General features: G+C 39.2%; 1 protein-coding gene across 13 annotated transcripts in view; it reads right to left on the bottom strand.

Moving 5' to 3' along the window:
• MCTP2 (multiple C2 and transmembrane domain containing 2) overlaps positions 1 to 26,586 on the bottom strand; it is a 347,996-nt gene that overhangs the window by 75,094 nt on the left and 246,316 nt on the right. For all 13 annotated transcript variants that reach the window (XM_032342144.1, XM_032342142.1, XM_032342141.1 and 10 more), the window contains 5 exons: positions 25,921 to 26,023; positions 23,484 to 23,586; positions 7,592 to 7,693; positions 5,307 to 5,381; positions 3,193 to 3,312 (listed from right to left, as the gene is read on the bottom strand). In XM_032342144.1, coding sequence (XP_032198035.1) covers positions 3,193 to 3,312; positions 5,307 to 5,381; positions 7,592 to 7,693; positions 23,484 to 23,586; positions 25,921 to 26,023 — 503 coding nt within the window. The remainder of the gene's footprint in view (positions 1 to 3,192; positions 3,313 to 5,306; positions 5,382 to 7,591; positions 7,694 to 23,483; positions 23,587 to 25,920; positions 26,024 to 26,586) is intronic.

Below are 26,586 nucleotides of genomic sequence, written 5' to 3'. Positions count from 1 at the left end.
TACCCACCTGTGCTGTGAGCCCTCAGGCACTATGGATCCTTCTTTCGAATACAGAAAGGCCTTCAAATGCAGTCCTATTACGTAGTAAAACCTTGGCCTGAGACTTTGCTTTAAATCACCACAAAATTCTTCGGCTCCTACAGCGCCAAGACAAGTGGGCGAAGCATGAACAATGGTCGCACGGATGAATAAGGACCAGAAACAGCACCTTGTGCCTGGTGGGTCATAGGAGAGACTCAGGCTGTAGCCCTGAAGACAAACCCAGTGCTCTCCACAGGGCAGCAAGGAAAAGAAGCAGGGCTTTGGCATCACAGGAGCCCTTCCTTTCTCTGGCCCAGGTCACCTGAGGACCCAACACTTTGCAGAAAGACAACCCTTAATGGGGTTCCTCAGAGTCAGGGACACAGTACCACAGCCAGTGGTGGCCCTGAAGGATGAAACTAACCATCTGTACACCCTACAGGAGGCTAACATCAGAAGTAGGTAGGCAGGAGGTCGAAAAGCAAAAAATTCTCTCCACAAATGAAGACTTGGATACCCATGGTCTTAAAATATAATAAGGGAGACGAATATACATACTTTCTTTTATTCTGAAAGTACCTTTTCTTTATATGCTCTTACTTTAGGAACAGACTTTTGGAATGACCATGATGATAACAGTCGCAAAAGCAGTCTCTAGTAACATAACCCTTCATCTGCTCAGGGAGGGGCGAAACCACCTCTCTCTGTATCCGTAGTATCTCTGAGATCTGCCAAGGCTGGTCCAAGTAGACACGAGATAAACGTTCGGACACGGGATTTCAAATCAAAACTGGAAAGGGATACCTTGAAGGGAGCACTCCTCATTCTAGTACCTCCAGAGAAAAGGTGCACGCACGTAGCGTTCCTGGTTGACTGCACTTTCTCAGTGACGTCCAGTGGGAAACATCCCCCAGTAAACACACACACAGAGACAATGGAGACTCTCCCAAATCCATGTATCCTTGCAACATCATACTGTGGAGAACCAAAGAGGAGAGCCTTTATATGGATAATGGAAGAGCCTTTATCTTCAATTTTGGGGCCACAGTGATTTGAAAGGATGAAGCAGCCACTGCAGTCTGCTAGCCTAGGAATGTGTTTCCCGGCGTAGTGACCCCCCAGGACGGACATGTGCCGGGACTGGGCGGTGGACCCACTGCCAATGCCCCCTTCCCATTGAGAAGTCCCCTTGAGTAGATGACCTATTTCTATTCATTTGTTCTAATCTTTCTTCAGATCAGGCCAGCAGCCCATTAATCATTTCTGTCATTACTTTACAGAAGTCCGTGCAATGGAGCTCTGTTTTTCTAAAAATCGCAGGGCCAGAAATTAAGCTCAAGAAAGAGGAAATCCTTTCCTCCTCAAAGGGGCTGGCTGCAGTGCTGACTGGAAGAAGCCACCGATGGTGTTGACTTTCCTCCTGTGCCTAGAATCACAAGAGAACATTTTGTGGAAAGTTTTGAAGAGAATTCAGGTGGGAAGTGCAGGTGGGGAGGCTGAGGAGGACGCCAACACGAAGTCCCCAGCTGAGGAGAACATTGAAAGAAAGGGAAGCAGATGAATAAATGCCAGACCAAGACAGATACGGATTAACAGCACTCTTATTTATGTTTTTATCAAGGCCAGTTGTTTTTAGCAGCTTCAGACCAAAGAAGAAGTATATTAAAAGTCCAGGTCACAGCCCTCATAGGCCCTCTACATCTTGAGGCAACGAAAATCTAAAATTAATGAAACCAAACAGAATGTTCTCCACGGCAAAGAAAAAGTCTCTTGTGGAGCTGATATAGTGTGTTTGTGATATGTGTAATAAGGAATAAAGATGGGAATGACCTTGAACGCACTGATATCTTAGGCTGATTTAAAGAAAAAAAAATTAAAGATTGTATTTATTTATTTATTTGACAGAGAGACAGTGAGAGCAGGAACACAAAGCAGGGGGGGTGGGAGAGGGAGAAGCAGACTCCCCGCTGAGCAGGCAGCCCAATGCGGGCCTTGATCCCTGGACGCTGGGATCATGACCTAAGCTGAAGGCAGATATTTAATGACTGAGCCACCCAAGCGTCCTTATTTTTTTTTTTTTTTTTAAATGAAGATGTGCCTATGAGGTTGGAGAAAGCATGGACAATTTAAAAAAAAAAAAAAAAAAGAAGAAAAACAGAGGCAGAAGATTCATGATTTACCGAAGATCCTGACTCAGAACCACTCACACATCCTGTTAGGCCTTATTGTGATCTTTGCACAATACAAAGGTTAATAGCATGATTAAAAAAAAGTGGGGGGGGCAAGATTAGCAGTTGGGAGATATTTGGTGTCTCTTTCCATGTCTGACACTACCAATCTCTTCAAGAACAAGTCCTTTTTACAAATGGCAGAGGGTGCCCGGAGGCCTAAGTTGAGGGCATGGCACCAACTTTCAAGTCGTTAAAAGAGTCCTGGGCTCTCAGAGGTTAACTTAGGTGGTTCTGAGAACGCTTGCAGCTCTTGCAAGAAGATTTTCTGGTTTTATTTCACTCCTAAGGATGGTTCACCAGAGAGAAGGAAGAATGCTCTGACTTACATTAGTCACTCCCTTCTGTGGTGTTGGGTCACCTTGTCATGTGACTCAAGTAGTTTGATAGAAATCAATGTTTTTATATCAAAGTCTGTGAAGATTTACTTAAATTATAAACAAGCAATTTCATCATGTGAGTCTTCAACCATCGCTTTTTTTTTTTTCAACCATCACTTTTTTCACAAAACACTGGCACTCACTGGGACAGAGGGAGAGAAATAGTAACAATGGAGGGACTACAGGGACACAGTTAATATAAAAACCACCCTGAATAAAGATAACTTTTTGAGTGGAAAAAAACATTTTACAAAAATATAGAATTGAGGTCTGTAAACTTACTGAGAGATAGTGTCTGAGGAAGCTTTGGGTAACTGAAGGGATTTCCAAGGGTAAATCTGCTGTACATACAGTCTTAGACATCTACCTAGTCACCTACGCTGTAGTATATTTCGGAAAGATACACAGACGGATATCATTTATATTTTGAAGTTTCCTTACAGGTGTGAACTTCGGCTGCATTCAATGTGTAGAATCCTGCATCATGTGTGTAAAATAAAACTCATCTGCGTTTGGATTTGAGACTCAAACACAAATAATTTAAACATAAAATCGAGGCTTACCACGAATGCAACGGCACTTCTCCCCGTGGATTCCCACTGGAAGCAGCTTTTAAGGAACTGTATTGTATTCCACATTGCCATGGTGATTCTTTTCACACGGTCTATATCCCTTGATAAGATCTAATAAAAAGAATGGAAAATAAGGAACGAGATTGAAATACTCTAAATATTCTCTTTAGATCAGGCGGCTCCGTCATTTAAGTTATAGTCTGCATAGCTGCCAATTCAAAAAAAAAAAAATAGACAGGAAAAATTCCTCATGCTTTTTCTAAAATTCTTTCTAAAACACCATCATCCACAGAAGGAAAAAAATACAATGCACTTTGTAGCTCTTTTGATGGAGAGTAGCCTGTTTCAATAATATTCAGGACAAAACTGAACTGGCAAAAGCTACGGAAGCAAGGCATTTGGGGTGTATGCGTGTGTGTATGTGTCTGTGTGTGTGTGTATGTGAGAGAGAGAGAGAGAGCTTATTAGTTTAGAAGGAAATGGATGGATTTTTGTAGAAACTAGATGTACAAGTATTCTAGCTCATAGAGTCTAGAAGGAAAAGACTATAGGAAAGTCTAATTCTGGGAGGAGAATCCAGCTCTCCCAACTCTTAGCTGTGCAGCCTCCAACCAGTTTCCTAACCTCTCTGGTCCTATAGGATGGGGTTGATCTTAGTATTCACCTTGTGGACACTTTGAAAGGTGCCTGCCATGGGTAAGGATCTCAAGTACCTGCATCATAATTCAACATAAGCTCAAAGTGTGTAAAAATCTGGAGACATGCTGAGGTGAAAGACATGTGGGGAAGGTCCTAACAGACCAGAGGATCTCAGCCCTAAATCCCCTGGAGCTCTCAGAGCCCAAAGCCACCCCCTGCGGAGGTCGTGCTTGGCAAAGTAAATGTCCTTTCTCCCAGTTGTAGGCAGATTCATTTCAACTTGTTTGCAAAGCAGCCAGCCCAGGGACTCCAACTGCAGGTTTTAACTTTCAAGAAAATAGGGCACAAGGCAGTAGTAATAATAATAATAATAATAAAAATAATAAAAGATGTTTACTCAGATTACACCGAATAAATATTACACTCAATGTTATGGCAGACCAAAACAAAACATGGGGATGCTCCCTTCAGAAGACATTCCAGGCCTTTCCCAAGTGTGCCCAGAAGTTCATGGGAAACAAAAGGGTGAGGAGATGCGTTTATATTTAATGGCTTTATGTCATCCACAGCTGCTCACCCCACAGGAAGTGGTGGAAGTAATAAACACTTTAAAAAGGGGACACTTTGTTCTTTGTTACACAACTGAGGAGGGACAATAGGTACTGAGTGAAATCCTGGGCTGCTTCAGAGTAAGACAGGGAGGGACTCTGAAAAGAAATATAAAGGTCATGTTAAAAAAATGCAAAACGTCCCCTACTGGGCCCTGATCATCCCTTTTTGTTAAACTGATGAGAGGGGGATTAAGGGAAACCAGCAGAGGGAGAGAGTTGACCCAGAATGCGGTAAAATGCCAACACATTCCAAATGTGTAGACAGTACAAAAATGGTAGGAGCATCATGAGGGATCTTGAGGCTAGAGACCCCTAAGATCCCCTGGGCTGAGGCAGTTAAGGCCTCCCTGGGCAGAGCACCTCCCTGTGACCTTGACAGGACAGAGGCGGAAAGGGCCTTAACTGATTGAGGCTAGCAGGGTGAGCCGAGTCAGTCTACAGCGGCTGCTGGCACTAGGAATGTTCCTTGACAGAATGACGCAGGAGATGAACGGAGGGCTGACACCTTCTCCTTCATCCAACATTTAGTTTTCAGTCCGTCCCTTCTTATCCTGCTGACTGAGGTCCTTGTTCTGGGACAGACGGGGAGAGGCCGAGGAAGGAGTGGAGATGGGGAGAAGCTGAGAGAATTGGGGGGTGGGGGAGAGGAGGAGGGAGAAAGGGAAGGAGAGGGACACGGCGGGGCAGAGAGAGAAAGGGAGGGGGAGGGGGGAGGAGGAGAAGGAAGGGAGGGGGAGGGGGGAGGAGGAGAAGGAAGGGAGGGGAGGGGGGAGGAGGAGAGAGATGCTACGTGAGGACAAAGAAGCACTTCCGGTGCTGAGTGTATCAGGGCCCCTTTAAAGGGTACCCACCTACCTTCTTGGACAGCTTGCGGGTATCTTCAACAAAGCGCTTTTCTTTGGGAGTAAAAGTCCTAATACTTGCTTTGACCTAGAAAGACATCATTGTTTAGAAAAAAAAAAAAAGAGAGAGCATTTAAATGGACTTCATTCTTCTCTTTTTCTTGTTAATGTCTGGGAAGAATGTGGAAACCAATATCTTCTGACCCTCAGGCCTTTGGCAGGGAGCTGAGGTGACGGAGGACACCCCTTAATGTGTTCTTGGGGATCTCATTTCCCCAGCACACTGGGGTAGGTCAGACTGGATCCAGGGGAACGCCAAGACTGTTGCAACCACTTTGCAAATCAGTGGAGGTATTTTAAAACCCCTGCGCTGGTTGAGTTCAGGAGGCTCTAGAACCAGTTTCAAAGCAATAAAACTGCCTTCCCGTCAAAGTTTTGAACCATTTTTTCACCTTGTCTGTGAAAATCAGTTTCCTGCTTTTAAGAACATCTTTCCACAGAGAATCCCATTTCCTCTCAATTCTATGGAAAAATAAGTAGATGAGTCGTCTGAGACCCATTTTGTGGGGGATAAACTGAGGCTCAGAGAGATTTTCTGGCTTGTCCCAATCACTGTACTGAGGAAAAGCTCAAAGAATAAAATTCAAGTCCCTCTCCACTCCACTGGATGGACAACTGGGAAATGGCACTAACATATCTTCTCAATAATGCTCTCTTCCCTAAAACTTGGGTTTTACCTGTGTACACAGACTACGTATACAAGTGTGGCCAGAAGAAAACAGGAAATACAGGGTCACGGACAGTACAAGATGCCCAGAGGTTTTCCTCGAAGGGAAAGCGCACTCAATGATAATGGTAAGGATGTAACATCACCATCTCCATATTGGAGGCTAAAAATATAATAATGTCCCTGCCGTTGATTTTATGAATAATTCCTTAAATACACTGCAGAGTGTATTTACTCCTATGCAGAGTAGCATAGGAATCACCGCAGAATCAGAAAGACATGGATCTGTATGCTGACTCACCCATTTATGAGTAAATCAGCTCTCGTATTTAATTCCATTGGCTCATCATAAAATGGCATTAACGATACCTATTTACCAGGTTTATTGGGAGGATTAAATGCAATAATGTCAGAGCCTGGCCCATTGTAGGTGGCCACTAAATGGCAGCCATTCTTATAAATACCATAAAAACTCCATTACCCTACATTCATTTATACCGCTAACTGGATTAACCCGCGTTCTCCTTTGCCTTTCTGGAACCGGCGGCTGATACCACGGCATATGCACGGTCACAGCTAAGTAGGCCACATCTCTGCACGCGAAGGAATCTCCTCTCCCAACAATCAAATCACATGCCCACGGAGAATCAGCTGTGTTAACTCCCAATATGGTTTCTGCCGGTTTTGCCCATTATTATAATTCCATATTTTAATCAAGTATCCTATAAATCATTGAAATCCAAGCATGGACCCAAAGACTTGAAATCTGGGTCGCTCTAGAAAGCCTTGATAAAGGTCAGTCCCTAAAAAGATAATGAGGTAATGATTTTATGGGGAAAAAACAGTCTGGAAAATTCTATACTCAGATTGTTTTGGATCTTTAAATTAAATGTCCACTTAAAATAAAAAAGCAATACTGAAAGCAGATATTATTATCGATGTTATGAGTGTATTTATGCAAGGAACAGGTTACAAAACTAAACATAATAAATCCATGCTATAAAAAACAGATTTTATGCCCATAGCTAAAGATGGGCAAAAGATTATCTACATATTTTATAGTAAACTGAAGATTGAAGAGAGGTTTTAAAAACTCCTCCTTCAACTGTAGTTTTCAAATGAGTAACTACTTCTCTTGATAGTGTTGGACAGCAAGACATCTACCGTAACAATGAAATAACACGTCAGGAGGTTGAAAATACCTACCTCTGTCTGACTGCCAGCTGTGACCTTCAAGATTACTGGAAATAAAGCTGACAAATTTCTCTTTTTCTTTTTTTTTTTTTTTTTTTTTTTTACTTTTTTGTTTTGTTTTGTTTTTCCTTGATATTTGGATGTCCTGGGAATTAAATACCATCATTTCTACTGACTCAAGGGGATTAATGCCAGTTAAAAACTGGATTGTCCCGCACTGCTTCTAGAGTCGAAGTTCAAAACCCTCTTCTCTCTCTCTAGTGGCAACATGTCTGAAACATTTTACATGGATTTGAGATTTGAGTCTCACCAGGCTGGTCATCTTTTACTTTAGGTAGAGAGAAGCTGGGAGGTATGTTTGGTCCAGCTAGACTCACCGGGTTATATATGAGGTCCATTTCCAAGTAAATAGCTCCTTTAAAAGCTTGTTCTAAATCTTTATTCTTCAACACGTAGCAATTTGGTTGTCCATCTCGAATCTGTCATAAACAACAGATAAAACACCAAATTTCTAGGGGGCTTAAACTGGCAAAGCTGAGACCGTACAAAGCACACACAGATGAAACAGATAGCAGCAAATATTAAACCCATCATACATCAACTTTAAATTCTAGAATGCTATTAAACTGGTAAGAGGATAAAGTAACAATCAATAGGGTAAAACTGGGTTATTAAAGGAAAATCAGTGGTACAAATTTTTAGTAGGTCTACATGGGCTTTCCTTCAAAAATCCCAGAGGTTATACATTTTCATTTATTAAACATGATAAATATTCTACAAAATTCCTGGCCAGTACTTCTCAAGATTGCCAAGGTCATGGGAAAAAGGAAAGAGTCGGAAGCTGTCACAGTTCAGAAGACAGAAGGAGATAAGATGATTAAGTGCGATGTGGTAGCCTGGCTTGGATTCCAGAACAGAAAAAAAAAGACATTAGTGGAAAAACTGGTAATATCCAAATAAAGACTGAAGTTTAGTTAACGGTAATGCCCAATGTCCGTTTTCTTTTTTTAGTTTTGACAAATGTTCCATGGCAATGTGAAGAGTTAAGGTTGGGGGAAACAAGGTGAGGGGTATATAGGAACTCTAGATTATCCCTGCAACTTTCCTATAAACCTAAAATTATCCCAAAATAAAGAGGTAATTAAAATGTTTTTAAGAAAGGAATAAAGAAACTAATTTTAAGAAAACAGTGTTTCACAGCCATGGAGCAATGCAAATTGAACCCAGGAGCGTAGCTGAAGGTGAGGTCAACATCCAAAGATATTTACAGTGCACCAAACACTGAGAAGTTTTCAAAATAAGTAAGTTCCTCTGATAGCTTCTCTCAGCCAGCAGGTCACATCACTTCCACATCCTAATCTGCCCGTGGACCCCCATGCGTAAGGCATCCCAGAAAAATACCTCCTGTACCATTTTGGAAATGATGTGGGTCCCCTCAAAGTGTTCTCTTTCCAGATTTGAGAGCAGCCATGCTTTTATGAGTTCACAGCTCTCTATGTATTGATTAAACTTTTGTTACTTATAAGAAGCACCCTTGTTAACTCCCAAAGGACATCGGCAAAACTTGAACTGATCAAAAGCTCCATTCGGGATTATAATGATTAAAGATTTGAAATAACATAGGAAATTTGAAGGCATGAAATTTGAGCCATATTTTAACTGACTATTGCTGTCACTTCAAGCATTCAGCATAAGTGTTCTTATAAACAGTGGTGGAAATGAGTTGAATAAGTCATGGGGGAAACAGAGCCATTCCACTTTACAAGGGAGAGGTCACCTTCCTTCCCAAAGTCACCCCACCTCTCAGATTGAATAGGTTTTAAACAGAAAGATGGTTTTCCTGGCCAGTGGCTTAGAGGAAGGGGGTGCCCCATAAAGACCTGGTTTCCTTCCTAAACGGTGTCCAAACAGGATTCTGAGCTTCCTCTTTTATCCACAGTCTCACTTAATAAATTGTGGGTGTTAAAGTTGAAAGAAATAAATACAAAAACAGCATGACAATTTGCCAACCTGACTTCATTCCAGTTTAGCTGTGCCTCAACCCACAGTCATTGTACTGTTATCTTAAAATTTCCATGATTTCTTCAGGGTGAGGAAAGGTCAACAGCTGAACATGAAGTATCAGTAGAAAAAAATAAATTTTATAGTAATTTTTTTTTTGTTTTTGATTTTTTTGGTAAACGATCTTTTCCTCTTTTTCAGTGTCCTAGTATTGTGTCAGCAAAACACAGAATCCACCCAGGGACACTAAATCCGTTATTAAAGCTAGAGATACCACATAGGCTATCGTGTTGAGTACTTCCATATAATATTATCTTAAAATTTGTCTATTTTAAGTTTACACATTTGTGAAAAGTTTGAAAAATTACAGGAAGAAAAAAACCAAAAGTCCCTATGAACTTCCAGAAATATCACAATTCCTTCCCCCGCATAGAAATTAGAAAGGAATTTAACATGTATCCTGTCTCAATTTGTATTGAGAATTTATATTCATAAATAAGCCCTTGAAAAAAGTAATTTGAATTTTTGGCCTGCATGAAACTGTGTTTTACAACCTCACTTGGTATCTCTCAAAGTGATTTTTTTTTTTTAAGATTTTATTTATTTGTCAGAGAGAGGTAGAGAGAGCGAGCACAGGCAGACAGAATGGCAGACAAAGGCAGAAGGAGAAGCAGGCTCCCTGCCGAGCAAGAAGCCTGATGTGGGACTCAATCCCAGGACGCTGGGATCATGACCTGAGCCAAAGGCAGCTGCTTAACCAACTGAGCCACCGGCGTCCCTCTCAAAGTGATTTGATATTGGGTATATAGTATACAGATCGGCTTTTCTTTAAATTACTATATAATATTCAAAATAGGAACTTATTTGTTAACTGTCCAATTGATGAACATTCGGTTGACTCCACCTTCTCTGTCTGCTATAAAGAATATCTTTGGGAAAAGAGAAAGAGGATGGGAAAGAGGAAATATCCTACTTTGTACTGGGATATGTTTAAGTTAAGAGGAGGTCCATGTACTTGAATAGTTAGTATTATAATTAAACACTGAACTATTAAACAAAAGGACTATTTTTAGAAGATTTTCATTTTTCACAGTCTTTATGTATCTGAACTTCCAGCACAAGAATACAGGAAAAAAAGTTTTGTAACATCTCAACTTGCCAAACCACATGTAAGAGTACCTATAGAACAGGAAAGGAAATCTAAGCATATTTTTCCTGTCAAGAGAATTGGGTTTATCATGTATACTTAGAACACAGAAAATCACCTCTGGCCATTTATGATTATAAAACCTCTGTTAAGTAGCAGGACAGTTAAAACACAGCCAAAAGAAAATTTAGAGCAAAGAATCTATATATACTTTCATCTTTCAGGTATGAGATAGTCACTTAAATTAAGACTGAAACTTAATTTTTAGGTCTCTGTTGATCAAAGCAAAAAGGAATGATACAATTTTCGATCTGTGACAAAGGGAGGTCTCTAAGTTCATCTGAAGAGTCTTCTTGAGTTGACATTTGGGATGATTTAGTTTCACTCCGAGATAAGGGTCATTGAATAAAATAATAGACAATGTCTTTAACCTGTTACAAGAAAATTTTTCAGATTGACTTATCACACACATTTTTGCATGCCTGCCTACTCACAGAAGAGCACAGATATTAGGCAATTGTTTGGGGAAGGTACCTCTGCAGAACAGTAATATAGATCCAATATCATTAGAAATTTAATTCAACAGTCAAGGAAATGGGCATTTGCATGTCCCTTTCTTTTCATGAACAATGTATCTATCTGAAAGCTTTTAGAAAGCACATGCTAACAGTTAATTCCTGGGTAAATGAGCCCGCAAATGCAAAAGTACAGGAAGTCTGTTCCTGAGTAATGATTCAGGATTCTGGAGCCAGAAGACAAGTTACAGAGAAGACAGTCTGGTTTAGATTTTAATCTGACCTGAAATCATCTTTAAATTATTCAATTTCTTTTTCTACTTAAAGGAATTTTAAATCTTCTTAAATATACTTTAGCATCACAAATATGATTAACTTTTTAAAAGTTGAGTGAATAAAATAATTTTTTAATCAAAAAGATACTACATTCATTTTTTAGAAGACAGGATTTTTAAAAATCTGCGTATAACAGAAGTTGGTTATGTGGAACAGGGAACAAAACTGTTTTCTCATCTCGAGCTCTCTTTAAAGAATTATTATTATGGGATGCCTGGGTGGCTCAGTTCGTTGAGCAGCTGTCTTCGGCTCGGGTCATGATCCCAGAGTCCTGGGATTGAGTCCTGCATCGGGCTCCTTGCTCAGCAGGGAGTCTGCTTCCCCCGCTGCCTCTGCCTCTCTGCCTGCTTGTGTGTACTCTCTCTCTCTCTCTGGAAAATAAATAAAATCTTAAAAAAAAAAAAAAAGGAATTATTATGCTTTGCTATAAATTTCCTTATGACCAATTACCAACTGATGCAATAGAAAAATTAATCAGAATCAATATGCATGGTTTAGAGGGGGAAGATACATATTTAGGAGCAAAACTAAACTAAAGTGTCCTACTGATAGCCCCAGCTTGACCCTCATGTGAAAAAGTGGAGGACATTTGGGTATAAACAAGCATGCCACTAATCAGATACTTTTCTTTCCATGCAAAGGGGTAAATACTTGAACGTGACAACATCACGATACAACAGTTGGTCCCAGATGATGCACATACAAAATGACTCTCCAGTAAAATGTGAAGAGGACAGACATGTGACTGGGTAAGAGGAAAATAAATACTCTTTACTTGGAAGGGATTCACATTCATATACCTACTTGGAAGCAGGCCTGCTTCCAATGGCATGAGTTGCAAACAGCATGGGAAATTACAAAGCCCACAAGGTTATCATTTGCCTGGACATAAAGTCAACCACCAGCCAGTGGAGATGGTATTGAATTCATTAGCCCAGACCCTCTCCACGTATACCCTACCCCTCCTCCTTGCTGAGGCCATCCATTCCAACCAAAACCTAGCTCTGAACCTTGGAAATGGCAGAAAACATTTGTGTTCTCAGCATTTATCACTTCCTCTTTCTAAAATATAAGCTATTTTACAAAACTAATATATATTAATTATAAGAATTGTGTAAATTTATAAAAAATGTTTAAGAACACAGTTTTTATAATATTACATTTTTTTAAACAAGTTAAAATGAATCTCTAGTTTTTAATGTACATTTGTATTTGCTTATCTTGTGAAAACAGGATCAGAGTGTACTGGATAAAATTAGGGACTCCAGAGGCAGATGAACTGAGTTTAAATTCCGATTCTGCCTCAGATGGGCTGAAAAACTTTGGACAAGTTATGTAACTCCCTCTGGTTTGTCAGTTTCCTAATCTGTAAAATGTGAATAATAAAATGATACGTATCTTAGAGGTTGCCATGAAATAATCAGCAGAAAGCAGTAAAGAACAGTGACAAGCAGAAATTGCTTGCTAAATAAAATCTTTTAGTCATATTAATTTATATACTTTTTAATCACTTGTCTTTTAGATTAAAAAAAAAAAAAAAGACAGAGGAGACATTCCCCAATGTAATAACCAATTCTGGTACATAATATAGAATAGTTCTTCTATTCTGTATTATTTTATATGAAGATTACATAATTAACTTAACCAATCCTTCAATTTTTAATCATAAACATTGTGTTCATTTTATACATAGCTAACTGTGTGTCCATGATGCATCCCCCAAAATAAATTCCTAGAGGTGGAAAGGTTGAGTCACAGGATATACCCATTCTTGTGGTTTGGGCCAAGTATTGCCAGTAAGCTCTCCTAAAATGTGATATTAATTTCGACTCCTAGGCTCAATGAATAAGCCTATCCATTTCCTTGCAACTTTGCCAACTGCAGGCATTTTATTTAATATATAGCAATTTCATAGGAAGAAAATGGCCTCAGGTTGTTTTAATATGTGTTTTTTTTTTTTTTTTCCTCCAACTAATGAGACTGAACATTGTCTTTCGTATATTTATTAACTGTGGGCCACAGTAGGACTGGGAAGCCAGACTTAGATTCAATTCCCATTTCTGGCATTTAGCATCTGTGTGGCCATGAGTGATTACTATATCTCTCCCAGGCTCAGTTGCCTCTCTAAAACAGACACCTAGCATAAAAATGCTCAGAGATATGTGTAGATTAGATTTTAATCCATTTTATCAAAGCACCTTCTAACAAGGCTTGTACCAAGTCACGTTCCCTCCAACAACATTGGAGCGGGTCCTTTGTTCGTCATCACTGGTAAAGAAAAATCTTTACCATATTTGTTAATCCAACTGCTTAAACTAATTTGATCATTTACGTTGTTACCACAAGGATGATGAAGATGATAAATTACACTGTAAGTTGGTACTGTGTGCTACTGTCCTCACTTTACAGTCCTCAAATCATTTAAATCCTTACCACAGCCTCTAAGGCAGACATTATCATTATCTTCATTCCATCAAGGAAGAAAGAGACAGAGAGGTTAAGTAACTTGTCAATAATCACACAGCCAATTAGGAGACAACACTGGGGGCCACCCAGGTGGTCTGGCTCCATCCTCTGCACTTTTAAGGACCGTGATCACTACTGAGCAAGCAGGAGCCATTCATACGTTTATTAGCTAGTTGGATTTCCACCTGTTTGAATTAACTTTTCTGTTAGATTGATTTGTCTCTTCCTTACAGAATAAAACACAAAAACCTTCTATGTTAGTGATATTATCCATTGGTTTCTACATTGCAAGTATTTCTGACCTTGTGTTTTAATTTACAATGGCAATTTCTGTTGTTACCATGTTGCCATCTTCAGATTTTTTTTTCTTTTCTCATTCTTGGTTTTCATGTTTATATAGGCCTTCCCCATCATTTTAACAGTTTTATTTAGAAAGATGGTTCCAAGTGTTTGACCTTTAATTCATGGCAAAATCGTGACTGTGTTCGACGTACCACACTGATGCATTTTTCCCTGATGAGTAAGCAACTGACTTTCCCAGAATCCCTTTTATAGTGATCACTTTGCTTATTCTTTTCCATCGTCTTTTCTCATGTCTTTTTGTACAGTTCTAGAACTGTCCTCACATAGGTCTTAAGCATTATAGTTGTTCTTATTTCCTGATGTTAGATTCTTTAATGCTTTAAGTGTTTTGAATGTTTTCCTACTGGGTAAGGCCACTGATTTTTTTTTTCCCCTAATTTTGATCTTGCTTACACCTCACTGAACTTTTTTTTATTTCAAGATGCTGTTTATTAATTTCCTTTACATTTATGTATAGATGGTAGCTGACATCAGATAGCTAATATTATTTTCATTAAAATAAAAATGACATATTATTAATAATATATAACACATATTATTAATGTAATTAATAACATAAAAATATTTCTTATATTTTTACATTGGCTGGGTCTGACAAAAAAGCTTAATTTGTAAACATAGAACTTCATTAAATTTGAATCTAATTGTTCAACAGTAAGTCTGAGATTTGTTATGATTTTGATAGATCACTGCAGTATTCACCAAACACTAATTATTAGACTACTTTTCTCATCATCAAGAAAGGATGTTAAATTTTATCAAGTGCCCCTTTCACTTTATTGAAATTGCCAAGCTTTTTTCCTCCCTCAATATATTAATAATATAAATCACACAATTACATTTCTTAAATGTGCTTTCATGGTCTTCCATGAAAGGTACATGATTTCCTTTATTTTAAATCTGTGTTTTTTTATATCAGAATTCTTCTAGTCTCAAAATCAATTCACAAATTTTCTGTTTCCTTTTATGTCCTTAATCCATTTCAGTAATGTAAGAATGCCTGGGCCCTTAAGGTTTTATAAAACTTACTCATTAAACAATTTGAACCTGCTATTTCCTTATTTGGAGGAAAGGATGCAGGGAGAAAAGGGTGGAATTACTTGATGATTTTTTTTCCTGATATTTCAGTACCTGATATTCATGTTTCTCTAATTATAATTTTTAAAAAGATTTTATTTATTTATTTGACAGAGAGAGAGAACACAAGTAGGCAGAGAGGCAGAGAGAGAGGAGGAAGCAGGCTCCCCGTGGAGCAGAGAGCCTGATGTGGGGCTCAATCCCAGGACCCTGAGATCATGACCTGAGCCGAAGGCAGAGGCTTTAACCCACTGAGCCACCCAGGCGCCCCTAAAATACACAGGCGCCTATGTATTTTAAACATAATTTTACTTGCTATTTTTACATATTATTTTTTTCCAAATGGGGAGCTGTCTTTTATGTATAGTAACCTGGGGAGATCTTAAGTCTCAGTAACACCCACATTCCCCTCAAGATATATCCCTACTGAAGTTTTTTTCCATACTCTTCAGTAAAATTTAGTTATGTTTTTCATAGTGATGCCCATATTTCTTATTTCCTTATTCTTCACAATAAATGCTTTACTTTTTTTCATTAGCCTTTAACTGGACTCCCCATTTCACTGGATTTTAGAGAAAAGCATACTCGGGTTTATCAGATACACAGTTCACGTATTACCTACATTTTTGTTCTTTTTTTAATCTTCATAAATTACTCTCTAGCTTTCCTAATTTTACTTAGTGTATCTTTTGTTTTGATGTTTAATTGATTTTCAGCCTTTGGTGTTTAATTATAAAAGCATTCAAAGGAAGGATTTCCTCTGAATAATACTTCTGGTCCTTATCCATAGTTTGTATGATAGTATTTCACTGCTAATTTCTAAAAAGTCTGTAACTGTAGTTTTGGTATCTCCATTAGCTACCTGAGACTTTTTTTCTTTCACCAACTGTTTTGATACTTGTTTCTTTTTTGTTACTAATTTATATAAATATTTATCAACACAATATAAATTGTGCCTTTTGGGGATCTTCTGAGGCATTTGTGAGCCCACGACATGATCAAAACCGAAGCCCATAGGTATTTGAATAGAATATTCTATGTATTTATGTATGTGTACATATACTACATTAGATCAAACTTACTGTTTATTCTCTAAAATTTGAGAGTCACTGCTTTAGTAGGCCAAAACCTCATCTGACAACTTGCTGAAGAAAAGAACTTTCCAGGGTCTCATCCCCAGAAATTTAGTAGCTGTGGGATGGTGTACATGAACTTTAACTCTCAGCAAGAGCTTCATGGAATTTGGACTTTCAAACAATTGGGCCTTTAAGAAACCCCACTTGACAGCCTTATTTTTTGTTTCTGATATTTTTTTAAGCTGCAAAGATAATATGATGGTTTTGTGTTTCTAAGCTGGTAATCTTTTCTTGTATTTCAAAATTTTTGAAGACTTATTTATTTATCAGAGAGAGAGGGAGGGAGAGACAGCACAAGCAGGGGGAGCAGCAGGCAGAGGAAGCAGCAGGCTTCCTGCTGAGCAGAAAGCCCAGTGCAGGACTCGATCCCAGGACCCTGGGTTCATGACCTGAGCTAAAGGCTGGTGCTTAATGACTGAGCCACCCAGGGATCTCTCTTGTATTTCAAATATTTTTAATGCATAGATACACTTCGATGGGAAACTATTCACATAAAGATTCATGTCTGCTCTAAGTTTATTGGTAATGAAATTGTTTTTCGAAATAACCTCCTCTGTATGTTTCTGACTTCCCACTTACATGTAGGAGTAATACTTTTGCCCATCCATTTCTGTTTTACCACATTTGAGGCACCTCAAAGCAGCAGCCGCTAGATTTTACTCTGCTACACAATGTAAGAGGTTTTCCATTTAATAGAAAAGTTTAACCCATTCAGCATTTGCTCAGATTTATACTTGCTTCTTGTGCCAAGACATCAGAGGGAATCCACGCAGTATTCCTTCTCCCTTAGCCTGTCCATCCTAACCAAATCCATCCACCGTATATGCTACATATGGTTCATGGTAATTCCAGCATGTGAAAGGTCCCCTTTCCTAGTTTCCAGGCCCATAGACGAATTTGCCTCATTTTATCTTTTTTTCCTTTATTTCAAAGGACATATTGGAGCAGGATCAGGCAGGGAAGAGAGTCGAAATATTTATGTTTTAGCCATTTAAAAATTTTTAGGTGGCTATACATCCATAAATATTAAAGCAAAATATAAACGTAATTTGTTTTAATGGCCAAAATTTCAGCACAAACTTTAAAAAAATATATGATCGTGAAAATGTGTTCATTACAATATTCAAAACCTATCATAGGTGAAATGGGGCAAACACTTAATTGAAAATGCAAATGAAGATGTGTATGGACATTTATTTGGTACAAGCCATTATAGAAAATTTGTCCCATAAAACTAATTAAGTGAAGCTGTTCCTCTGCACGTGGATTCACAGAGGACGCGAGGTGCTGTGCAAAGCCTGTGCCTCTGATCAGGAACTCACCTGCCCTTGGCCTGGCTTGCGCAGGAGTCTCAAACTTGAATCAAAAGGTAGGACCTCGGGGCACCTGGGTGGCTCAATGGGTTAAAGCCTCTGCTTTCGGCTCAGGTCATGATCTCAGAGTCCTGGGATGGAGCCCTGCATTGGCTCTCTGCTCAGCAGGGAGCCTGCTTCCCCTTCTCTCTCTGTCTGCCTCTCTGCCTACTTGTGATCTCTGTCTGTCAAGTAAATAAATAAAACCTTAAAAAAAAAAAAAAAGTAGGACCTCCTTTTGATTCAAGGTCATCAAAAAAGACAACTTTTTTCTTAGGTATTAGGAAATCACAATCAATAGAGGGATGTTTTCCCTATTTTACAGAAAGCTGATTTTCAAACTCTTTCTACATGGGGCCATTCCATAATTTCTGAGATGATAAACATATGTCTGCCTAAAAAGAAATGTCCTGGAGGAGAAGAACCCAGATTGATTTCCAGGACAAAAAATTAGATTCCTTAACTGAGAATAGATGTGTTTAAATAAATCTAAGGGAATCAGATAATGTTTCAGAGGTAGTGTCTATGTAAATATCTTAAAACTCTAAAATATGTTTACTGTTTTCCAATGCATACTTACTATGTTATTGATTAGAAGATATTTGGAGTTATGTGAAAATGGGCAAAAATTATAAGTCTTCAGATGATAATCCAGACCAGTTCATGAGTGGCTAGTTTTACATATCTATATAGCCCTTATTTTTTAAAGATTTTATTTATTTGAGAGAGAGGAGAGAGAGAGAGAGAGAGAGAGAGCAGGCAGGGAGAGAGGAAGAAGCAGACTCCCCACTCAGCAGAGAGCCCAATGTTGGACTCGATCCTAGGACCCCAGGATCATGATCTGAGCTGAAACCAAGAGCCAGACCTTTAACCAACTGAGCCACTGATGTGCCCCCTTCTCTATAATATTTTTAAAAAACCACTATTTTATTTTAAAAAACTTGGACAGAAATGAAATACACAGAAGGATGACCCAGTGGCCTGGATTCTTACAATGCTGTATTATCTAAGCATATGTAAATGTTCTGAACAATTCACTGCATTAACAGATATACTGATTTTACAACATGGATTTTAAATGAGCCAATCGTCAGCCAGCACATTCACCCTGCTTTAAAAGACACAGTGAATTCAGATCAGGCTTTTCATTTAACAGGCTGAAATGCACTTAGCACATTATCATTTTGAGACAGATTAAAAGTTAAAGTACATTCAATACTTAATACTTAGATATTTTGAAATGTAGTTTGCATTTTCTCTGAAAGTGTAAATCAAGTTTTAGTTTATGACTTGATTAAAGAAAATGTACTCTTGTAAAAAAGAAATTCATACTCTCCTCCAAGAAATACAATTTTTGTTTTTAAATAGAAAAGAAGGCATTATTGAATACTATTTCATATCCTATAAAGGCAACAGAGAAGCACTGGCTATTCCATTTTTATAATTCTCCCTCATATGAAAAAAGCAGAGAAAGCAGACCGTCTCCTAAGAGGCATAAAACCTGAAATATAAGAGTTCTCTCTTGGACGCTTATTCCTCCAGGAAAAGTCTCCCTCCCTCTGTAACTTGCTTCATGCTAGAGCCAAAACTTTCTTCTTAGTCAACAGCTCTGAGATCTCCACCCCCAGGCTAACAGCCTTCAGGTTCTCCTTGCTAATAGCAGAAGCCCCAGCCTCCCTCAATCCTTCGTGAGCAGCCCTCCGTCCTCCCTCTCCGGTCTCCCTGCTCACCCTGAGCACCAGGCAACAGAAGCCCCTCTTTGCTTCCAGAAGGTGGCCTTTCTCTTACCCCCAGCTTCTCCACGCCTCCTCTACCCTCTGCTTGGAATGACCTTCTTTCTTTACCTCACCCACGAGTCACCAGGTCCCCTCTAGGCCAGCTCAAACTCCCCACTTCCTCAGTCTTCCTAAAATTAAATCCATTCCTCCTGCTCTATGTTTTCTTTTTCCTTTTATGTAACACTTGATATCTCTGATCTTGCATAAGCCCAGAGAACGAACTGGTGGATGCTACAGGGGAGGGAAGTAAGGGATGGGCAAGTGGATGGAGGGAGTGGAAGGTCATCACTTCCGGGTACAGAGGAGTTAAGTCATGGGAACGTAAGGCACAGCATAGGGATTATAGTCAATGGTACCGTAACCATGCCATCTGGTGACAAGTGGTAGCTACATGTGTTAGCACAACATAACACAGACTTGTTGCATCCCTGTATTGTCCAGCCATATGATATTCTATGTCAACTGTACTTCTGTTAAGAAAAAAAAGCATTTCAGGTCTTCTGTGTTCATCCCACAGGCATCACCCAAGATATGCAAGTCTTCAACTCTGTGTCCTACCTGTCCACACTCTATCGCATTAAGACCAGTGGTTGCGTGAAGAACATCTTGGTTCTTCCTTTCGGCCTCATTTCTACTGAACAGGGGCTCACCATGGCAGGAAAGCATCCACTTAAGGAGCCCAGCTCGGACACGAAACTGCCTACTTCCAGCCTCTACTACATCCCAGCGCCAGGACCCTCGTGCACCTCCGCTCCCTCTTTTGTAAACAGCCATGATACTAAAGCATGCCGAATAAGGTTTTCAGAAAATTAATGATTTCACATATGATACATGCTTCACCTAGGGCTGGTTAGTGAAGCATGATGCAACAGATACTAAATAAAGACCAAAAAAACAAACAAACAAAAAAAAAACAACCAAACAAAAAAACAGATCTAAATAAATGCGAAAACATACTCTCTGAATCACAAGTTGGAATTACTCGAAAACGGAATGATCGGTGAACTAATGAACAACTGAAAACCTGCCTCTTACGGATACTGAGGGTTATGGCGTTCTTTTTTTTATCATACATATAACTGCACTTCAGGTAGAGAATGATTTTCTTAGGAGAGTACGTGTAGCAGGTGGACCACTGACCATCAGGAAGGGCCAAAACAGATCCTCTGCAAGGTCTGATCACTTGGTCAGTGGGTAGGTCAAACAATGGGAAGTGAGTCTGAGTTGAAATGGCCACACTCTAACAGATTCAGCTTAACATTCCCGGCCCCCCGAGTCCCTCATGAGAACGTGGCTCAGGCCACACTGCCTTTAGGCTTTATGTGGTAGAGAACAGTCAGGGCTGGATTTATTTCTCTGTGTGCCACAGCCTTTTCATGTTAGAAACAGAGAGCACAGACCAAATCAAGCACTCCCTGCCCTGACACTTTCCTGTGGCTCCCCACCAACACTAAGAGCACACCAAAGTCCTTCAGACGTTCAGACTGGCAGCATCTTATCGCTTTCTCATGACATTCGTCCCTGTGTCCTTCCTTATTCCACATTTGTGATTGCCCCCCCAACCCCCTCCAAGAGACTCCATTCTATCCACACTGTCCACGCCAATATGTCTGGGACTAGACATTCAGGGTACTGCCTTAGAGCCTTGGAATGTGGAAGCCGTCCTGCCTGGAACCATTTCCCCAGATAGCCACAGGGTTTTCTTTCTCACCTCCTTAAGTTCTCATTCAAATGTCCCCTGGAGTGAGGTCCTTCCTGGCCAGCCCACAGAGAAGTGCACCCCTTCCCTGGACATAATCTTGGAGCTTTGATTTCTACGGGGTACCTTTCACCATCTAACATGCTGTCTTGCTTTTTGTGGACTTTTTTGTTTGTTCTGTATACTGACTCCTACAACCAAAAGGTAAGTTCTAAGAGAAGATAACTTCACCGCTGTCACTGTTAGAGCTAAACTAAAACTAAACTAACTAAACTAAACCTAAAACGATGAGCAATGCCTGGCATAAAGCAAACACTCAATAAAGACTCCTCAAACAAATGAATGTATAGATCGTGGGCACCTTATTGGCAACCAGAATAAAGTTAAGGGGGTCAGAGGCTCTTTGCATTTAAATGAAATTTTTCATAGAATCATTCTACCCTGCATCTTGAAAGATATAATGCGAAAACGACACCAACTTGGGTCAGTGGTTCTCCACCAGGAGTGATGTTGCCCCTCCTCGGAACATTGGCAAGGTCTGCAGACATCTTTGACTTGTCACTACAGTGATGGGTGGATGGGTCCCTCTGACATCTATTGGGTAGAAGTCAGGCATCTGCTAAACATCCCAAAGAGCACAGGAGCGCCCCACAACAAAGCATGATCCAACCAAAAATGTCAATCATGGTAAGGCTGAGAAACCCTATACCTGATTTAGCCAGAAGTAATTTCTTAGATCTAACTCAACAGCATTGAGACATTGTACATCATAAGGGAAGAAGGGAGGGAAGTAAGTGGGTTAATTTTTTGATATTATAGAAAACTAACTACACAAAACTTTTACATGTAAAACAGGGGAAGGTTTAAAATCACACCAAGGAGTGTTCACCCAGCAAGGAATAAAATATGTTACTACATATTTATCTATTAAAAACAAGAGGACAGGGGCACCTGGTGCCTCAGTTGGTTAAGCATCAGACTGATGATTTTGGCTCAGGTCATAACCTCAGGGGCCTCAGATCGATCCCCACATGGGGCTCCATACTCAGTAAGGAGTCTGCTTGAGATTCTCCTCTCTCTCTCCCTCTGTCCCTCACCACACACACACTCTCTTTCTTTCTCTAAAAAATAAATATTTTTTAAAAATCAATAGGAGAAATGTCTCTGTCCCATCTAAAAGAATTTGAGGAAAAAAAAAAGAAACTGAATTGTAAAGGAGGGTCTTCCCTTTAGACCTCTCTAACATCGTATTCCATGCTCTTGTTACATGTATTAATTCAGGAATAACTGACAAAGCTGTAGTCAAAAAGAGAGAGAGAGAGAGATCCCAAGTTGCCATCTCCTCCTGGAGAGTTGGTGTGGTCTGCTGCTGATGGCTCTGAGTATTTGGCAGGAGCGGAACTGACAAGGGAGAAGCTGCTCCACCCCTTCTCTTAGAGGAACAGTCGGGATAAGAGAACTTGGGGAGAAATTAACCAGGCGATCAAAACCCACAGAGATACTGAGAAATGTAGTGCTTCTGGACTGTAAACATCGTGTGAGCTAGTCTAATCTCATGGTTAGAGCACAGACTCTCCTGCTACAAAAATGTACTAGTAGCTTTGGAGAAATAAGTCTTTGGTAAGAAGTAAATAAAGCCTTGTTGACTGATAAGACCGTGACATCTCTACAATGAAACATCAATTGTTGAGTGAAAAACTGAAATTCTCTCTTCTGGAAGAGTACATTTGGTACAAACATTAATGTCCCATTAATAGGTAAATTCAGATCCCAGCTTCCCTCCTTTGCCCATGTAAAGGTATCATGTGGTACTTTCTCATCTGATGTCATAGAATATTATTTCATTCAGCTCTTAGCTTACTCTAGTATGTTATCTTTTAACTAGACTACTGAAATGGCACTTTTTCCAAGAGAAGCTCTTTGCTCTCTTCCAGAAAGCATTTTTTGAGGCTGAAAGCAAACCCTACTACTATAAAGACAAATAGAACTTTTGAGAGAATGGTCTTCAGTAGAGCTAGGAAAAACTTTGCCAGGAATTAATCTTTGAAGAAATGGGTAGTAAGGAGATAATAAAGGGACATGTGTATGTTTTCATTAACAAATGGAAAATCAGTCATAGATCTATATTCCTTGAAACCAAACAGAAACCCCCACTAAAAACGAATTGAAAGACTAGTCAAAATGTTCTTGTTGGTTAAACCAATATCCAACTACATGATTGTTACTTTATATCTGAAACTACTGAAAAAACTGGAAAACGTTAAGAATAAAATAGTTGTTTCCTGCTACAGCTAGGAGGATCTTTTCCCCAGATTGACAAAGATAGAACAACTCTAGATCATAGAAACTTGTCAACTGTAAAATGACTTACGAACTGGGTATTAACTACAGTAACTTACGGACAGCAAGGGAATGGCAACTTTTCCAAGAAAATCAGGAGGTTTATCTCCATCTTCATCAAAGACTGTCACTTCCAAAACATCATGGATATCTTTAATAGGACTGAAACAAGAAATTTACTATGTATTATATACAAAAATACACAAGTGGAGTCTGTTCCATGAAGATCTGAAAACACGGTTTCACTAATTAAGCCTGTATGTCCTTAGAGTATAAAACTACCATTTAATTAAATTCCAAAAATTAAATCAAACTGAACTGTATTCCCAAACCTTCCATCATAGAAGATTCAGACATCCATATGAAAAAAAAAGTCAACTTTTTTTACTATGACATTTTCCATGTATACATGCACTCAAGGATAGAACTATTAAAGAAACAGGAGGATAAAGAAAAAGAGACAAAATGAGGAGGGTAAAAGGTTAGTGATTTCAAATAGGCAATAAGATTTGCTTTACATTAAATTAATGAAAAAAATATATTAATGAAGAATTCCCTTTGGGGAAAGAAGGTGATCAAAATCACTATTTGCTGAGATCCACAGAAAGCTTCCCATTGTTGAAACACAAAATATTAAAAGTCCCATGCATATTTAGAAACATTTTTTTATGTGGACCAGAAACCAAACAGCACCTATAATGAGAAATGGAGCCATGGTCATCAGCAGTGTTTTGAGCAAATAAGAATCTCTTCCATATGGCAGTTTGCAAACCTGCTCAGGCGAGTTAATCCACTTCTCATAGATCCTTGGGAACTTTCATCAGTCTTTTAGTTGTCAGAGTATAGGTCTTTCACCTCTTTGGTTAAGTTTGTTCCTAGGTATTTTATTATCTTGGTATAATTACAAATGAGATTGTTTTATTATTTTTTTCTTTCTGCTGCTTCACTATTAGTGCATAGAAATGCAATAGATTTCTGTATAATGATTTTGTATTCCACAACCTTAACAAATTATCTTATCAGTCCTAGTACCTTTTTGTGGAGTCTTTAGAGTTTTCTATATTATGTCATCCGCAAATAATGAAAGCTTTACTTCTTCCTTACTAATTTGGATGCCTTTTATTTCTTTTTCTTGTCTGATTGCTGTGGTTAAGACTTCCAGTGCTATACTGAATAAATGTGGTGAAAGTGGACATCCTTGTCTTTTTCCTGTCTTTGGGGGAAAAGCTCTCATTTTTCCCACTGACTATGATGCTAGCTATGGGTTTTTCCTATAAGGTCTTAATTATGTTGAAGTATATACCCTCTATGAATGGATGTTATATTTTGTCAAATATCTTTTCTGCATCTATTGAAATGATCATATGTTTTTTATCCTCTTAGTGATGTGATGTATCACATTGCTTGATTTGCAAATATTGAACCATACTTGCATCTTTGAGAATAAACCCCACTTGTTTGTGGTGAAAAAATTTTTTTAATTTATTATTGTTGGATTCCATTCACTAATACCTTGTTGAGGATATCTGCATCAGAGGTACTGGCTTTATAGTTCTCTTTCTTTGTGGGGATCTGTGTTTGGTCTCAGGGTAATGCTGGCCTCAAAGAATGAATCTGGGAGTTTTCCTCCCTCTTCTGTTTTTTGGAAAAGTTTGAGAAGAATATGTATTGACTCCTTTAAAGGTTCAGTAGAATTTACCCGTGGAACCACATGATATTGGACTTTTGTTTGTTGGGAGGTTTGTGATGACTGATTCAGTTTCGATCCCTGAGAGCTTTCTATTTGGAAATCGTCACCCATTCAAAACATATTCATTCAGTTACAAGCACAGCATTTCTTCAGTGTTGTGAGGGCAGTGAACCACCATTTGACCCAAATCAACAGGTGCCTCCCCTTGATGGCCAGATACCTCAGAGTCTAAAGCACGCTAGGAAATAAATCTAGCCTTCTAAATGCCTGAGTTTGAAAGACTGGACATGGCTTCTCTGTGGGGGAGCTGGTCTTCAGACAAGCTGGAATACAAAGACACTTTGGGACTCTTTGAGGAATCACAGATAATCTATATTTTCCAAAAGAATCTGCCATAATATAAGCCTTTAGATATTACAATAATGCTATAACATATAAACCTGAATTTAAGGCAGGTCTTCATTTGTAATTTTCTTTAACCCAGGAATGAATTAGTCTGGATAAATGGAAGTGTCCGTCTACTCACAGATTAATTGAGCTACTGAAAGATCTACTTTACAAAGGCCTCCTATAACCCTAACCCTTGCAGTTCCAAATGGCCTTTTCTATTATTGACACTCTACTCTATAAAATGAAAGGATAAAAGGTTTTCAGAAGGAAAAAAACAATAAAATTCATTCTTTGCACATAAAAATGGATAGAAAGTTCCACTTAAGAGCCCCAGTCTGCCCCACACATATCAAGGATAATTGATCTCTAAGTTAAAAACACTCCTTGATATTCTGGAGGCTTAAGAAAGCACTTACAAGGTAAAAACTTTGTTCCACTCAGGGTTGAGGTTTTTGTAGATGGTGTGTGTCTGAAGTCGGTCGTTGCCTAACTCCAACAAGCAAAAAGGATCACTCTTCCCTGGAAAGAGAACATAGGACATTGGTCAAGGCAAAGGCAGTTCCCTGATCAGAGACAAATGAATCTCAGAAGTAGAAGAGGCCAAGTGAGTAAAATCCAGGCAGGTTTATACCAATAAAACTGTGCTTGCTGAAAGCAAAACGAGCATCTCTTTCCAACGAGGCTTGTGAGGGAGTTCAGGAAATGGAGAGAACCTGTTAGTTCGGGAACTGTAGCATACTTAATGAACAGGGATGGATACATAACCCAGATGCAGCCTTGAGAGTCACTGACCACAACAGGTTGCATAAAAGCAACCGTCAGTCTCACACATGAGAGAGCTGAGTTTTGTGTTGTTTTAAGATTTATTTATTTATTTATTTGAGAGAGAGCATGAGAGGAGAGAGGTCAGCAGGAGGAGCAGACTTCCCGCCGGGCTGGGAGCCTAATGTGGGACTCGATCCCGGGACTCCAGGATCATGACCTGACAGCCGCCCAACCAACTGAGTCACCCAGGGGACCCGAGTTTTGCGTTGTTTTAATACAGAAGCTCCTGTCCATTTCCTGCTTAAGTTCTCCTTGAG

This window comes from Mustela erminea, chromosome 5 (assembly GCF_009829155.1).
Source record: "Mustela erminea isolate mMusErm1 chromosome 5, mMusErm1.Pri, whole genome shotgun sequence".
Classification (NCBI taxonomy): Eukaryota; Metazoa; Chordata; class Mammalia; order Carnivora; family Mustelidae; genus Mustela; species Mustela erminea.
The sequence above is the reverse complement of the archived record's forward strand: the minus strand, read 5'-3'. Positions and strand labels throughout refer to the sequence as shown.